Below are 15,850 nucleotides of genomic sequence, written 5' to 3' on the forward strand. Positions count from 1 at the left end.
TGTAGTTATAATAAACCGAAAAAGGGAAAAGAATGGTTACCCTTCTGCATAATTTATCCAGAAAGTCAAAGTAATCATCAACAAACTGAAACGAAGTACAATACAGTTTATTTTGGTGAGCTGTAGCCAAATTTCAGCTTTGGCAAGGAATATAGCTCGCCACTGGAGCTGTTCTACGGGGTTTTTGCAACAGTTTGTATATTAAGAAATTCCGATTTGCAGTTTTAAGTGGTGTCTTCTTTTGCCCAGGGTATATTTCTCAAGCAGTAAACTTAGGCTCTGAAGGTATACCAGTGTGTCAGTTGTTTAGCTTAGAAGAACTAATGGAAGCTACAAACAACTTCGACAAGTCTTGCATAACGGGGGAAAGTTCATATGGGAAGGTAATATCCTAGAATTAATATGCTTTAGAACTTTACATCATGATAACCACGATCGTGAAGAAAGTTTCTTTCCATTGCCTCTTCTTTGTTAGTCATATATAGCATACCCAATGAAAGTAAAAGCCTTAACCGCCACTGCGTATGTTTGTTACAAGCAACAAGTTAGTTAGCAATTGGGAACCTCCATAACTTGAGTGCTTAGGCTTTCTATTCCTGTAAAACCTCCTTAACCCCGCACTTCTGTTTCGGCAGATTCACAAAGGAAGACCAGAGAATGGAGCTCAAGTAGCTGTTAGATGCCTAACTGTATCAAAAAAATATACTGTCCGGAATCTTAAACTCATGTTGGAATTGCTTGCAAAGCTTCGCCACCCACATTTGGTTTGCCTCTTGTGTTTCTTCTGCATCAATGGCGGTGGAAGAGATGAATCTAATGCAAATGAAGTCTATCTCATATATGAATATGTGCCAAATGGGAATTATCGTGCACGTCTCTCGGGTAAGCTGAAATCATGAAATAGTAATAGTTGGAGCCATAACCCCAAAGTTTGTAACGTAGGTCAAATATATCAATTGGATCTGAATTCTAGCCTAATTTTCGGATGGGTTTGCAGATAATAGTCCAGAAAAAACTCTCAAATGGGCAGACAGGTTGTCAGCTCTGACTGGCGTGGCGAAGGCTGTGCACTTCCTACATACTGAAATTATTCCCAGTTTCTTCAACAATAGGTTGAAAGCAAATAATATACTCCTGAACGAGCATCTGATGGCAAAGCTTAGAGACTATGGGGCTGTCTATTGTTATTGCAGAAGATGAAGATCATAATGAGGTATGTGAATGTCTGATGTCTCCCTAGTCCATAGTATGTAAATTGGTTGGTTGCCTTTTGCTGTTTTTGTGTCTTTTTGTTGTGCTCACTTCCTAACTGATTCACTCATTTTCATGGTCGTAGGCAAAAGGACAGGGTCTTAATTCATGGTAAGTTTTTTTATTTTTTTTTTGGTTTCCTCAATAAAAATGAAACTTTACTGTCAACAAAGTGGAAGGTCAATGTGGCGAAATATAAATATAGTCGTTTCCTTGAGAAACGATGAGTCGTGGATTTTGATTGAACTTGCAATCGTTGGATCTTTAAGTATCATTTTCCATCGATCGTTGCAGGCAAATGAAATCCTTAGAGGATGATGTGCATAGCTTTGGGTTCATATTACTCGAGTCGTTTGTGGGGCCAACGGTATCTGCAAGAAGGGAAGCATTTCTGCAGAATGAAATGGTATCTGCTAAATATCCTTTTTAATGCAAATCATGTTTACTCTATTCATAATGCAACGCCAATCATCAGTACCTACTAATGAAGGGTTTTTTCTCATCCTAAAAGCAGCTGAGTTAGGGCATGTTTGGCCTAAATCAAAGGAGAACGACTTGGCGGATTTTGTGTTGATTGCAAAGATCTTGAAGTAGGAGGAGATCTGCGTGGGATACATGTATTTGATTTTCTAGGAACATCGACCAAACGGGAAACTATTCTTAGTCCCTCTTAGCTTGTCTACCAACTTCCACTAATATTTTGATCATTTTGGTTATTTTGATGTTGATGTAACCAAACCCCTCAAACGCTAGCTTCTGCATTTTATAGGTGTCGTTCCGTAGCCAGGAAGGGCGGGGGCGGATAGTGGATCCGCTTGTGCTTTCCTCTTGCTCACAAGAATCGTTGATGATCTTTATCGACATAACAAGCAAATGCCTTTCTCCTGATTCATCGACTCCTCCATCTTTTGAGGATGCTCTCTGGAACTTGCAGTATGCAGCCCAAGTACAGGCAAATGCTGATGGTGACCAAAGATCTTAAATACTCTCACTTTGTGGTTTTGTGAACAGGGGAACATGCCTCGAATCTTTTCAGCTTATTGGGAATTGTTATGTACAGGATAAGACTTTTCGGGGGTGTTTCAGGTAAGGTTTCTTTTTTTTTAATTTTTTTTTTAATTTTTAAACTCAAATATAATAAAAAGGAAAAATAAATTTTTGATTTTTTTTGTACTGTATAAAAGATCTCAATGAAATCTATCAAACAAGATCCATATTAGTAGAAAAATTATTTACGTATTACATAAATTTTAGGCTTAAAATTACCTTCCTTTTTCTCAAACCTTCTTTTTCTTTAGTTGCAACACCACCTTCATCGACAAGTTTAGATAAATTTGTGTATAACCTTTGCACTTCGAGAAAATGATTCCTGTCTATTGGTATAAAATTTCCTGCCATTTTGTTGAAATGAATCTCTCTCTCTCTCTCTCTCTCTCTCTCTCTCATCCACATGCATATAGCATACATTATCGAATAATCATTGACCGTCTCTGCAGCTTATACAGCTAGGCAACTCAGTGACTAAAGGAGTTAATAAACTTATAATATAAATTTCAATGATGATAAAACCAAGCCTATTATTTTGAAGAGCAGTGCTATGTGCACAGCAGCTTATACACAGCAGCTGTGCACAGATGCCATTTTCTCCCGGCTCGGGTTGCACAAAGATGATCGGAGCCGCTCATTTTGTTCTAAATATGTCGTTTAAGGTCTTTGTAAAAAATGAGCTTCGTTCGATATCGTTAGAGGCGTTAACAAAACACCCAAAATCACTACATAAATTCTGTAGTGATTTTGGGTATTTTGTTAACGCCTCTAACGATATCGAACGAAGCTCATTTTTTACAGAAACCTTAAACGACATATTTAGAACAAAATGAGCGGCTCCGATCATCTTTGTGCGACCCGAGCCGAGAGAAAATGGCATCTGTGCACAGCTGCTGTGTATAAGCTGCTGTGCACATAGCTTTTCACTATTTTGAAATGGGTATCATTAAAAGGTTTCTAATATTGAGAACAAATTGTAAAGTATAAGCCTCCGTTTGTTTGGATATAAAACATTCTACATCAAGGAACATCCTCTTGATCAAGTAAATTTGTATGTAAGAATGGAATGCAGTTTCTTCGTGCTAATGGTCACAGATATCCTGACAAGTCATGATACTGCAAACATATCATACCGAATATCAGGAATTTCACAGATTATAAAATTCTTCTAATTAAAAGGAAAAATGGACTATATATATTTAAATGCTGCAATAATGCATTACTAGTAAAACAAACAAAACCTTACATTTCGATTTAACTACGGAGCGAAAAGAGAAAACTAAGCATAAGGAACATTCTTCTACTAATACGATACGAAACAAGTCTAGATCGAAAATAAGAGAATGAACCATCAGGTGTTATTAAATTAAAACAGCAAATCACCCATCTTGATTCTCAAGCACTGCTCTTCTCGAGCATTGCTCGAACCCTCATTGGAAGTCCATAAAGCCGGATGAATCCAGCAGCATCTGCCTGATCGTAAATTTGCCCACTCTCGAACGACGAGATATCTTGCCTGTACAGACTATTAGGGCTTCTACGTCCGGTCACAGTGACACAACCTTTGTACAATTTGAGAGTCACTGATCCAGTGGTGGTTTCCGTTATCTTCTCCATGAAAGCGTCCATCGAGGCACGAAGAGGGTCAAACCACCTTCCTGCATAGACCAGCTCGGCGTATGTAAGGGCAAGAGAGTCTTTTACTTGTATGGTTTGACGGTCAAGTGTCAGAGACTCGAGTTCGCGTGCCGCGGTGAAGAGGATGGTCCCGCCCGGAGTTTCATAGACCCCGCGGCTTTTCATCCCAACGAGGCGATTTTCAACCATGTCGACGCGTCCAATTCCGTGCCTCCCGCCAATTTCGTTAAGTTCTGAGAGGAGAGATGCAGGGGAAAGCTCCGTTCCATTGAGGGAAATGGGAAGTCCTGAATCTATCCCGATTTCTACGTATCTATGTGGAAGTGAGACCATGAAAAGAGAATAAGGTAGTGCCTGAGTAAATTAGGCCCTTTTGGGCAGGGAGAAATGGCGAGAAAAGAAAGGATTGAAGTTTCTCTCCATTTTGGTGAGAAACAAAAACGGACAAAGAACATTCCAGCATTTCTCTTCATTTATCACCATTTCTCACCTCTTTCATTCTGTCCATACACACAACCGAATCATCCATTTCTTTTCTCACCGTACAAAAGGATTGTAAAGGAAATGAAATAAATAGCAAACAAGTAAACTTACTCGGGTTGGTCGGGTGCATCTTCTGGGTCGACACTCATCATGTACATATCCTTGTTCGGCTCATTTGATGGGTCTTCCAGAATGTCTCCCTTCATTGCCACAAACCACGCACAAAACCAGAGAGGGAGGGAAAGCGAGAAAAGACATCAGCATTAACTACATGGAAACGATAAATTAAGAAGTTGATAATATATTCACTATCCATGGCAAGGAAGAAAAATAGCTACGGGAATAATTACACAAAAGATAACACTATGTCCAGATATCATGCAGCTGACATCAAGCACATTGTATCAGGTAATTCAGCAAAAGGTACAAATATGCTGCCAAAGGTACTTAGTTTCTCATGTGTGTACAATATTCCATTGTTTCACATTTCCTCCAATTGTTTCCCCAAAATTGAGAGTTCCTACCCAAAGGTTATATTGGTTGAGCCTGGTTTGTGCTAATTTGTCTCTATTTTGATTACCCTATCAACCTAGTGAAGGAGCTTCTACCCGTGGACCTATCCATTTCGAAAATGAGTCTTACTCGACTTGCTCTCGAGTCCCATTCTACATGTCAATACCCATATGATGTCGATGAGTCTCACTTTCCTTTGTTTTAGAGTTTGGTATCTTACCTATCCCACTCCTTTCATCTCCTGCGCAACAACTCAAGGATGGTGAAGAGTTGACTTCTAATAAGATTGTGGGTTGCACCGTGTCCACTTGATGATAACCAATTCTATTCAGCTAATCAATGTCTGTACATTAGTCAATTTAAAAGAACTAGAAGTGACAATGAAGAAGCGACAGGGCCCAATCTGTCTTGGCATGTGTACCATAAGCAACTTGGAGAGTTCACAGAAATCATCATTCATGAACCTGCGAGGGACCATGGGCTCAATGTAAAATGAGTGCTTCAAGAGAAATAAATAATTATTTTTACCTCGTGACTAAGGTGCCATAAGTTCCTGTCTCTGCTGTAGATGGATTTTTTTGTCACAGGGACTGGCACATTGTGTTTCTTGGCATACTCAATAGCATCTTCTCTCCCTCTGATTTCCCATTCCCTCCAGGGAGCCACAACATTGAGTTCAGGATTTAGAGCAAAAAAGGTTAGCTCAAAGCGGACCTGCATATATCAAGATAGAGCCGACGAAACCGTTGTGTAATTAAAGAACTGCAATGGTAACTATCACAAATAAGAATTGATCACTGAAGGCATACTTGATCATTTCCCTTCCCGGTGCATCCATGAGAAACAGCGTCAGCTCCAACTTCTCTAGCAACATCAACCATGGCCTGCCATTGCAAGTAGATATGAGAGTTCATATAAGTGCAAAACTTATAAACTACATCTGACGAATGTAATACAAATCCAACTTGAGAGATCATAGAACGCAACACCACGCCACAAAGGGGATCGTTCTTCGAATGAGAAAACTTTGCCTCATAAGTTGCCTCATGCTTTTTTGACACTGCTAATGGTTTTGAATGGGGCAACCTTATAATATCCAACTTGAGTTCATCTTGTTCCTTCTGCTCACCTTTGCAATAACAGGGCGGGCCATTGAGGTCCCCAGCAAATACTTCCTTTCATAGACTGCGCCAGCTCGCAAGCAAGGAAATATGTAGTCTTTCACAAATTCCTCCTTCAAATCCTTGACGACTAAATGAGAAGCCCCACTTGCCTTGGCCTTCTGTTCTAAACCTTCTAATTCAATCGTACCCTGCAGAAAATTAGCATTGCTATCACGTGGGTGAAATGGGGACCTGATATGAGTTCCTCAGGTTTTAGACAAAGTAAAAAATATCACGCTATCTTCAACTATTTTTTTCATAAACATAATTCAACACCACATAGATGAAAAGAAAACTTGAAGTATGCATACTTGACCAACATCTGCAGTGAAGCACACAACCTCACAGCCATAATTCTCCCTGCATCCAGAAGATAATACGAAATTAAAAAAACAACCAAGAACTGTCTAGCAGGAAGAGCACGTAAATACCCTGAGCAGTATAAGGCTATAAGCACCACAGCAAGTAAAAGCAATACATATTGAACATGTTACAAGCATCATTAGAGGGACGCCATGGGCGCAATGTAAAGTTGCCCCAACGTGATATGGAGGTAACCGATATAAGTCGTGGAAATAGTCTCTATGCTCGTGTGGGTAAAGCTGTGTCCATCCAACCCTTCTCCAGATAGCGCAATAGCGTGAGCCTCGTGCACTGGGTAGCCTTTTTTCGCGTATATGTTACCGGCATCAATAACAGGGAAGAAAAATGCTATTTGCAACATTCAACTCAGGTATATCCAACACTTTTTTGCCAAGGACCACACTATGAAGGGGTCTTCTCTAAACTGCGCCCTTTAAATTAAGGACTGGCTGTCCTCCACACAACAAGTAGTTACTACTTAAGCTTCACTTTGATAAGAAACGTTACCCAAAACATGACATGTGCTTTCGTTGTCTCATCAGATGTAATGGAAATCACCATTACATTAAGATGAATAAACTTTCTGTACGACAGCAGCTCTTTGGAAAGGGAGACCAATGTGTTTGTATCTTGTACATACTACATATATCCAGTTATGACACAATATAGTAAACATGCATTGATCAAACAGAAAACAGCATACCTTAGCCATGGCACAATGACTGAGGTATCTAAGCCACCACTATAGGCTAGGACCACTTTATTCAATTTTTTGCGTAAAACTCTCTCATCCCCAGCAGAAGAGGCTCCTGTCTCTTTTTCATCAGTCAAAGCGGCTTTAATTGCTGCAGTTTTTTTAAAGCCATCAAAGTAAAGACAGTGCGTAAATAAGCACAAACCTAAGTTACCTACCTTCAATAGACTAGCAAAAAATTCCAACTTCAGAAACTTCAAATGGAATATAAAAACCATATGCAATTAACACAATACGATACGGATCAACAGGGTAAAAAAAACCAATAGAATCAATTCCGAGATTGGAATCTTTCCCAAACTTAGTTCCATGTTAAAATGGGGCAACCACAGAACAAAAAGAACTGGTCGAAACTATAGTTAAAACAAAATTGAAACATGTAGTCAGTATTGTAACTTTTTTTTCCCAACATGGACTGGTACTTCAAAATGAAGGTTGACTCTTGGTGAATGAGACGCAAAACACAAAAAGGTACTTTTTTATTCACAATCATAGCGGAAAGCACTAATAACAGGATCCTGTAACAACGACCTCCAAGCGCGCGGACACATACACACCTGTTTAAGTGTACAAGTTGCTCTGCAATTATATACATGAAACATAACCAAGATATGAAATAGCATGGCTTCATATAGGTTATGGAGTTCTAGATGTAATTGGGAAATAGAAAGCAAGACCACAAGCTTAAGGTTGATACCTTGATGGTTATGAGCCTTAGTAAGGTTCCGATCTTTATGAACAATTACGTGCCTATGGAGCTCACTCCCTTTCACCCCTAACTGCCATACAATTAGAGTTTAACACAATCCCATCATTTAAACCCCAGGAATGAAATATAAAAAGAGATGAAAAGAGATCGCACAAACCTCTTGGAATGAAGACAACTTAATGGAACCGCAAACTCTATCAGGACGAAGGAAGGGCACTGAAGACAAAACCAGTTTTACACCAACATAGTTTGAAATTGTTAAAATTAGAATCTTACGAAATGTGAAAATGGCCAAAAAGCATGTTATGTCTTGTCTCATAATTTCGACATCATGAATTTCCAGTAACCTACGTTTCTATTGAGCAATATTTATAAGGAAAAAAAACCCTACTTTTACAGGGAAAGAGAACCCAGTTTTTCCATAAAAAATAGTGTGACAATCAATACAAAGTGGCCCTCAAGTTTTCAACAAATTCCTTTCATTATCTCTCTATGTTTACGTGTCTTCATCAGAAAACATATCACAACTCGATTCGTTCCCATGTTTTGCATAGCAATTACAAAGAGTGTCTGCAAAAGCTAACATATTTTGTTGATTTTCCTAATAAAATCAAAAAATATATATATATTCCCACAAATTCCTCATCACCCCCTCCGCTTCTCACATTCTTTTATCCTGTGTATGAGAAATGGATATCCACACATTCAGAAACTAAATGAAAGAACAATTACCTCGCTTGGATCCATTGAAGATGAGATTGGTGGATGAACACGACGGAGTTACTGCCCGTATCTGAGACATTGCTGTCACAAAGCCGAATTATACTAGGCTATGAAGCACGGGTACGCCAGAAATGCCGCCGTACGCGCACCGGGTGCGGCTATGGGTACGGCGTCGGTGAGGCAAAATCGTACCGGGTACTTTTGGTATCTTTGGGTACGGCTAGGGTACTCCGTCGGTACGCCTTGGGTACTTTGCGGGTACTTTTAGCCCGAGAGAGAGAGAGAGAGACAGATCTGTAGCCCAAGAGAGAGAGAAAGATGAACTTACGAGAGAGAGAGGGGGAGATTCAAAAACTTTGAATTAATAAACCCCCCGTAATTATGCAAAAAATTGTTCGAAATGGGTACCTGGTAGTACTGCAAGAGATGATGAGTGATGCAAAGCTGAAGGAAAATGGGGAGAGTCAGAGACTCCGAGAGAGACGTTGAGACGAGAGTGAGAGAGACCGAGAGAAGAGATGGGCTGCTAGGTCTCTTTCTATTTATGCTAGTGCGTGATCATGTGCAACAGTCGCACTACAATTCATATGCACTCAATAAAAAAAAATTCTCGTAAAGTCTTATAATGCATCACTTGTGGGTCGCCCGAGTTGTTTTTTGAAAATTGGAACCGTTTACATTTTTATGTGGGAGTGTTTATATCATTCGTGCAAAAAATAAAGTAAATTGGTAATCGTTATATATTTGATCGCACTTAACAAAAAAAATTCCTATTAATGAATCTACATCCCGATGAAAGGGCTTCCAAAATCCGATAGACCCGAATTTTTAGCGAGAGTAATTTAAACACCAAGAACAACAAAATGAACTGTATAGATCGTCATACTTGTGTTGCAATCGTGTGGCTAGCGTGTATCAGACTATAGCGGAATACATTGATTTAGAACCAAATAAGTTGAATGTATAGATTTGAAAGGCAGCTGCAAACTCATTTGTTTGAATGTTCGATCTAAACCATTACGATTTAAGATCTTATCAAATTTATCATTTTTCCCTAAATAGGTAATAATCGGATGTCGAAAACTACGTGATTAGAACACATTCGGTGCTTCCAAAGGCGTTAAAGTCCTATAATGCACCACTTGAGGGCCGCCCGAGTTGTTTTTTGAAAATCGGAACCGTCTGTCTTTTATGTGGGAGTGATTATATCATTCACACAAAAAATGAAGTAAATTGGTTATCGTTATATACTTGATCGCACATAACAAAAAAATTCCTATTAATAAATCTACGTCCTGATGAAAGGGCTTCCAAAACCCAATAGACCCGAAAATTTGCGAGAATGATTAAAACACCAATAACAACAAAATGAACGGTGTGGATCGTCATACTTGTGTCGCAATTGTGTGGCTAGCGTACAAAAAACCCGTTTTTATAGAATAAAATTATATAATATATATTACTTGTTTTAATTATAAGCACAAAAAAATTGTTTGCCTTGGTGGTTTGAGATGCATGTCAAGTCCCAAGGATTTGGGTTTGAACCCCATAGAGATTATATTTTTAAAACCAATTTTTTTTTAAATTAGTTTTTTTTCTTATTTATTTTGTATGTACTTTTTTTTAAAAATCTTTATTAGATAAAATGCAATGTATATCAGTATATGTGTAGTAATTGGTATATTATCATGTTTGAATTTTGATTCAAAATTTCTTAACCATATAAAATGTTTTAAAATCTTATTTTACTTAAATAAAAGGAAAACATTAATAAATTATGGGATTATCAAAAAATACACAGAAATAAAGTAAACTATAATATGAAATCCCTTGTTTATTTAATAACATATTTTATTTGGTTTTTCAATGCCTCGTGTCGTGCCGTGTCCGTGCTCATACTCGTGCCGTGTCGTGCCTGGCTAGAACCGTGTCGTGACTCATGCCCCATCCCACTTCTGTGTCGTACCGTGTTGTGCCAGTGTCGTTCCCCCTCACTTCCGTGCCCGTACCGTGCCGCGTGCCTGGCTAGAGCCGTGTCGTGACTTGTGCTCCATCTCACTTCCGTATCGTGCCCGTGCCGTGTCCGTCTATGACCGTGTCGTGCCGTGTTGTGCCTTACCAGGCCAACTTCCGTGTCGTTCCCGCTCACTTCTGTTCCTGTGCTGTGCCGCGTGCCCATTAAGACCGTGCCGTTCCCGTGTTGTGCTAGGATTTATCCGTACTGTGCCCGCCTTCAAACGTGTCGCGCCCGTGCCGATCCGGCCCATTTGACACCTCTATGTGGAGCAAGCCCAACTCCATTCCCTTAAACTCGTAACCGGTACCCGTTTGTTTATGTTAGGTTTACCTTCTAATTGGCTGAATCTGCCATCTTTTTCCTGCACCAGTCCTGTCTTAGCAGTGGAGTTTTATATTTGAAAAGTGAGTATTCAATGCTGGATAAAGCATGTTGGTATTCAAATCTTCTCCTCTGTTTTCTAGAATGGTGTATAACTTTGTTATGTGGAGTTGCCACAACCCTACTTGTAACGTACAAATTACAACGGGTTCACCTATGTTGGAGATTGATAAGACATGTTACAGCCCTTGAATAAAAAAGAATAAGTTTGGTCTTTAATATATACTGCTTTAACCTACACCTTATAGGCTTAAGTTAAGCGGATATGAATGGCAAACACTGTAGAATAGGCCAAGGTGCAATTAAGAAATCATATTGGCACCATCTATCACTACATCCAAGTGTACGTCTGCATAACATCACTTAGGTTATGGAGACTATGCTCATTAATTGGAACAATCCCTAGTCAGCAGCAGAATCTTTGACGTGTTGAGGGTGAAAATGACTTTCTAAGTAAGTGTTTTTTATACTGAGAATTATGTGTTTTATTATGTTTTGAAACCAAATTTAAACAATCAACTATTCTATTCGTTCGGTTCATTCATCGGCCCTACATGTAGAAAACTTAGCTGAAGGCAACAGGGGTCTCGTTCTATTCGTTCGGTTCATTCATCGGCCTACATGTAGTTCGGTTCATTCATCGGCCCTACATGTAGGAAACTTCGCTGGAGGCACCAAGGGTCTCGCGCCGCCTCCAACCACCAACCACAACCTCCATTCCAACTTCGTTTGGTTAACCTATTTACATTATGATGATGTTCCATTTCCCACCAAAAAACGAAAGATGGGTTTGGTCATCTTTGTATTGGAAAATAAGTTCAAGGAGCCTCAAGTACAACTTCACCAGTAAATCCGACCTTTAGATAATTTCGTCTTAAGATTATTGCAATTTGCTGTTAAATGACGAGGGAATGTGAATATGATGTTAATCCAGGGAACAGGTGGAATAATGCAGTTCTGGAAAGCATTGAATTTCAATTTTAATCAGGATGAGGCTTTAGCAACCAATATAAATCCCAGCTAGAAAAATTCCAGATAAAACGAGAGAAAAACTGCAATCTCTTGAATCCCCGTAGCAGCTAATAGGTGCAGATCAAAACCTTGGGATCTACGAAGAAAATATAACGTTTGAAAATCTTGGCATTCTAAAAATGCAGTTCTGCAAGGCATTGAAAGCAACCAATATAAAACCCAGCTATAAAAATTGCAGATAAAAAGAGATAAAAATAAACTGCAATCTCTTGAATTTGAATCCCCGTAGCGGCTAATAGTTGCGGAAGAAACCATGAGATCTACAAAGAAAACATAACAGTTGAAAATCCTGGCATTCTATAAAGAAAGTGAACGGAAACAAAAATGAATGAAGAACCAAATGATGCAGTTTAAGGAGAACTAAAGAGCACGAGATCGCTTCTTCTTTGAAACCTTTGTTTTCTTATCTGCATCAGCAGCCTTTCGCTTGTCCTTCCTCTCCCTCTTCTTTAGAGCAGTCATTCGGGCCTTGAGAATAGTCGCGTAAGAAGCTTGAAAGCGTTGGTGATCCTTTGCTCCCACCTTTTATTCCAAGAAAGATAACAAAACATGAACAAACAAGCAAACGCTATATTTAAGAATCATAGCCTCACTTCATAAAAGTGGGTACTAATACTATCTTTCACTAAATCCAGTCAAAACGGGAAAAAAACGACCAAGGCAAAAATACACCGCAGTTGATTTCGAATCACAAGATGAAAGTCAGTTTGGGGGTACACATCCAAAACTGCCAATCAGATATGCTACTTTTTGAATGCAACCTCAATGGTAGCGTTCCCCGAAAACATCATCCAAAGATAGCATAGCCAAAACATGAAAGAAGTCCTGCTGTTATATTGCAGAACAAGTAACGGAATATCATAGCAACTATTCAATGATCTAAGCAAATTCAAAATAAAGGCACAACGATAACATGGACAGGAAACACTTCATAGCATGTGACCCACAACAATACCATAGCAAATTGTAAAAATGAGAAGGGAGATAAGCATAATATGCCAGACCATAGTTTGAAACCTAAACATATCCTAACACGAGTGAATCTTTACTTAATTATATTTTAAGGAATATTATGCCAAAACACAGCCAAAAACCTGAGTACATGTTATATAGCACTAAATGGATACAAATAGATGCCAAAAAATCAGACCGCACAAACCAAAAAATCAGACCGCACAAACCAACATGGTCATTGGCAAGAATTCTGGGATATGCACAATTGTTGCTTACCAATATTTACCTACTCATTCCTATCATATCCATCAGCAAAAAAAATGTTTAAGCAAATTTTACCTACTCATTCCTTCCTCTGCCTTCTTGCCACCACTGAAAACCGCTCTCATTCCTCACATGGTCATCAGTCAAAACCCCTCACCATGGTTGGCAATCCAGTTACCACTTACCAGTAGGGAAGGAGGAGAAAACAAGGTTGTCTATGGTGGCCGGAGGTAGTGGTGCTGGCAGTGGTAGTGCCAAGGTGAGGAAGGGATTCGGATCTTATGAGATCTTGGCTGGTCTTGGGGTGAGCTATGAGGGTTGTGGACTGGTAAATGTTGGGTTTGAATACATTAACAAATGGAAATGTTGGGGTGAGCAATGGTACAGAAGGTGAAGCAATGGTACGTTCTGGCCAAAGGACACGTATAAATATTCCACAAACCAAGTTCACATAGGTATTAACCCAAAAAAAAATCCTGAAAATCAGACCAAAAACTAAAATAGAAGATAATAAGAATAATTACCGAAGTGGAAATAGTCTTTTTCCCATCAGTTGCCCGAATAAGGCATCGATGATCGATTTCTTCACCAGCAGTCGCCATCTTATTCCTTACAACCTTAGATTTCAGGGATGCTAAAGAAACAACACAAAAAAGCATAGCATAAATCAAAACAACCTTCTTTACTGTGCAATGGCGAATAACAAAGAAAATGTAATAAAATAAGTTAAGACTTTACATCGCTTGAGAGTAACCCAAACAGACCCTTTTTCTGTGCTGCGCTCAAACATGCTAGTTAACTCATTGAGAAATGGGTCTGGCTGTAGAAGTACCTATAGAAACAATGAACAAATCACAAAAAGGGTCTATACATTAAAAATCAACATACAGTCAGAGGCGGAGCATTATGGAGGGGAAGTTGCACACACCACCACCGATTTCAAAGAAATTCTTTTACACTAATAGATAGACACTAACTGGTACCCCAATAGCTTGATTTTTCACACAAATAATAAAAAGCTAGCAATTTTCGATGAATTGTTCTGATCATCCTCATTTAAAGAGGACGAAAGAATTGAATCAAGCCATTATTCTTTTTTAACAAAAAAATAAGGAAAATATATAACACAATTTATTCTTTCCGATGCTCTGGTTTAGGAATGAAGCATGGGCACATAAATCGATTTGCGTCTCTACGCATGTCTTTTGGCTTTGATTTGGGGGCATGATTCAACAACAAAACGTCCCTTCAGCTCCTTGGTTCTTGGAGGTATAGGAGGGCCATTGTTTCAGTGGTAATCCTTCCCTGCCCCTATCCCCAATAATTGGGACTAGATGAGTTCTGCTATTGTTGTTGTGTAGATAGGCACTAACCGGTATCCGAGCAACTTCACACAAATGATAAAAGGGCGACATAAAAGATGATTTGATCGGGCTATAAAAAAAAAATGTCTCTTCCATTGAAGACCACATAAGAAGTGAATCAATCCTTTATTCTTTTTTTTACCCAAAAAAATGGACTAAAAAGATAAATCCCTTACGCTCAACCTTTGTCTTCATCCTTTTACGAAAAAAAAATATAACAATACAAGTGAACTCCCAATAAACGTCACCCTAAATCTAAATCCTGGCTTCACCACAGAACATACTCAACTCATTGGTGACCAATTCGAAACTTGTTTAACTGGAAGCAGATTTGGAAACGAAAACTATATGTACAATAAGTTCAGGTATTTTGAGAGAGAGAGAGAGAGAGAGAGAGAGAGAGAGAGAGAGAGAGAGAGACTACCATGGCAAAAACCCAGATCGAGACAGAAATCACAGCGGCAAAACCCTAGTGAAACCGACTATCTCGATCGACTTCTCAATCGCGCGGAGGAGAGAGAGAGAGAGAGAGAGAGAGAGAATTGCTTCCGATTTATAGGTGCAAGAAAGGAAGGAAAAGCAAAAGAGCGTAAATTACACCGAGGTACCTAACGTTAGTGAGTACTACCAATTACTGGGGCGAATTTACCCAAAAATACTACCGAGGCGGTGGAGGCAGTAATTCGAGTCCCCAAGATTTTTGAGTAATTACATTTTACTCTAACTCTTGGTTCCTTATGTTGCCCAAAAGCTATAAATGGACGAGTGATTACCCGTGCCTAAAAGCACGGCACAATAGGCCGATAAAAAAAAAAAAACACTACACAACACTTTTTTATTACAACTTAAAAAAAATTATCCTTCCCTTCTAGTAATCATAAAAAACCCAAATGAAAAATTTTATAATTTATTTTTTAAAATTCTCTTCAAATAGACAAATGGTATAAATTAAACTAATTTCTTCCAAGAATAGTTTCACAACAAATAATACCACACTCGTTGAAAAAGTAGGAGCACATACCCAAATGAAATTTGTAATTAACTTATGCACAATCATTTGTTAATTTGTTAACAGCTATCACGATCAACCAATACTTATATCACACCCTTATTTAATATAGTTCAACCAACAACTAATCCAAAAAAAAATGAATAGTTTTAAAACTCCACTTCCCGTAAGTTAATGAATGCTGT

The 15,850-nt window shown here is 38.8% G+C and overlaps 3 protein-coding genes across 4 annotated transcripts; 1 reads left to right on the forward strand and 2 right to left on the reverse strand.

Moving 5' to 3' along the window:
• The first annotated feature begins 237 nt into the window (after nucleotides 1-237).
• Nucleotides 238-2,233, forward strand: LOC131316866 (probable inactive leucine-rich repeat receptor-like protein kinase At3g03770). Its single transcript, XM_058346357.1, has 5 exons — nucleotides 238-383; nucleotides 636-1,213; nucleotides 1,337-1,362; nucleotides 1,546-1,657; nucleotides 2,021-2,233. The coding sequence occupies exons 2-5, from the start codon at nucleotides 1,169-1,171 to the stop codon at nucleotides 2,231-2,233; spliced, it is 396 nt and encodes a 131-aa protein (XP_058202340.1). The 5' UTR covers nucleotides 238-383; nucleotides 636-1,168.
• Nucleotides 2,234-3,470: 1,237 nt separating this feature from the next.
• On the reverse strand, nucleotides 3,471-9,188 carry LOC131316867 (argininosuccinate synthase, chloroplastic-like). The gene is made up of 11 exons (XM_058346358.1): nucleotides 9,053-9,188; nucleotides 8,654-8,938; nucleotides 8,079-8,137; nucleotides 7,910-7,991; nucleotides 7,162-7,303; nucleotides 6,407-6,455; nucleotides 6,062-6,244; nucleotides 5,742-5,816; nucleotides 5,461-5,646; nucleotides 4,531-4,619; nucleotides 3,471-4,249 (listed from the first exon to the last, which is right to left on the reverse strand). The coding sequence occupies exons 2-11, from the start codon at nucleotides 8,721-8,723 to the stop codon at nucleotides 3,694-3,696; spliced, it is 1,491 nt and encodes a 496-aa protein (XP_058202341.1). The 5' UTR covers nucleotides 8,724-8,938; nucleotides 9,053-9,188; the 3' UTR covers nucleotides 3,471-3,693.
• Nucleotides 9,189-11,845: 2,657 nt separating this feature from the next.
• LOC131316868 (signal recognition particle 14 kDa protein) lies at nucleotides 11,846-15,223 on the reverse strand. Of its 2 annotated transcripts, none has more exons than XM_058346360.1 (5): nucleotides 15,081-15,223; nucleotides 14,031-14,124; nucleotides 13,817-13,926; nucleotides 12,468-12,596; nucleotides 11,846-11,935 (listed from the first exon to the last, which is right to left on the reverse strand). In XM_058346360.1, exons 1-5 carry the CDS (start codon nucleotides 15,081-15,083, stop codon nucleotides 11,861-11,863), a joined length of 411 nt encoding a protein of 136 aa, XP_058202343.1. In that variant the 5' UTR covers nucleotides 15,084-15,223; the 3' UTR covers nucleotides 11,846-11,860. The 2 variants fall into 2 exon arrangements, with proteins under 2 accessions (XP_058202343.1, XP_058202342.1); XM_058346359.1 differs by lacking the exon at nucleotides 11,846-11,935 and adding an exon at nucleotides 12,072-12,334.
• Nucleotides 15,224-15,850: the final 627 nt, after the last annotated feature.

The sequence above is a fragment of the Rhododendron vialii genome, chromosome 2a, assembly GCF_030253575.1.
Source record: "Rhododendron vialii isolate Sample 1 chromosome 2a, ASM3025357v1".
Lineage (NCBI taxonomy): Eukaryota > Viridiplantae > Streptophyta > Magnoliopsida > Ericales > Ericaceae > Rhododendron > Rhododendron vialii.

Excerpts from the sequence above, each read along its gene's own strand:
- LOC131316866 (XM_058346357.1), top strand. The coding sequence starts at position 1,169 with ATGGGGCTGTCTATTGTTATTGCAGAAGATGAAGATCATAATGAG. Across the intron at positions 1,363-1,545 it reads GGACAGGGTCTTAATTCATG|GCAAATGAAATCCTTAGAGG; the intron begins GTAAGTTTTTTT and ends CGATCGTTGCAG. Across the intron at positions 1,658-2,020 it reads CATTTCTGCAGAATGAAATG|GTGTCGTTCCGTAGCCAGGA; the intron begins GTATCTGCTAAA and ends TGCATTTTATAG.
- LOC131316867 (XM_058346358.1), bottom strand. The coding sequence starts at position 8,723 with ATGTCTCAGATACGGGCAGTAACTCCGTCGTGTTCATCCACCAATCTC. Across the intron at positions 8,138-8,653 it reads CTTCAATGGATCCAAGCGAG|TGCCCTTCCTTCGTCCTGAT; the intron begins GTAATTGTTCTT and ends TTTTGTCTTCAG. Across the intron at positions 7,304-7,909 it reads TAAGGCTCATAACCATCAAG|CAATTAAAGCCGCTTTGACT; the intron begins GTATCAACCTTA and ends AAAAAACTGCAG.
- LOC131316868 (XM_058346359.1), bottom strand. Across the intron at positions 13,927-14,030 it reads TTGGGTTACTCTCAAGCGAT|CATCCCTGAAATCTAAGGTT; the intron begins GTAAAGTCTTAA and ends TTGTTTCTTTAG. Across the intron at positions 12,335-12,467 it reads ATGCAGATAAGAAAACAAAG|ATCTCATGGTTTCTTCCGCA; the intron begins GTTTCAAAGAAG and ends TTTTCTTTGTAG.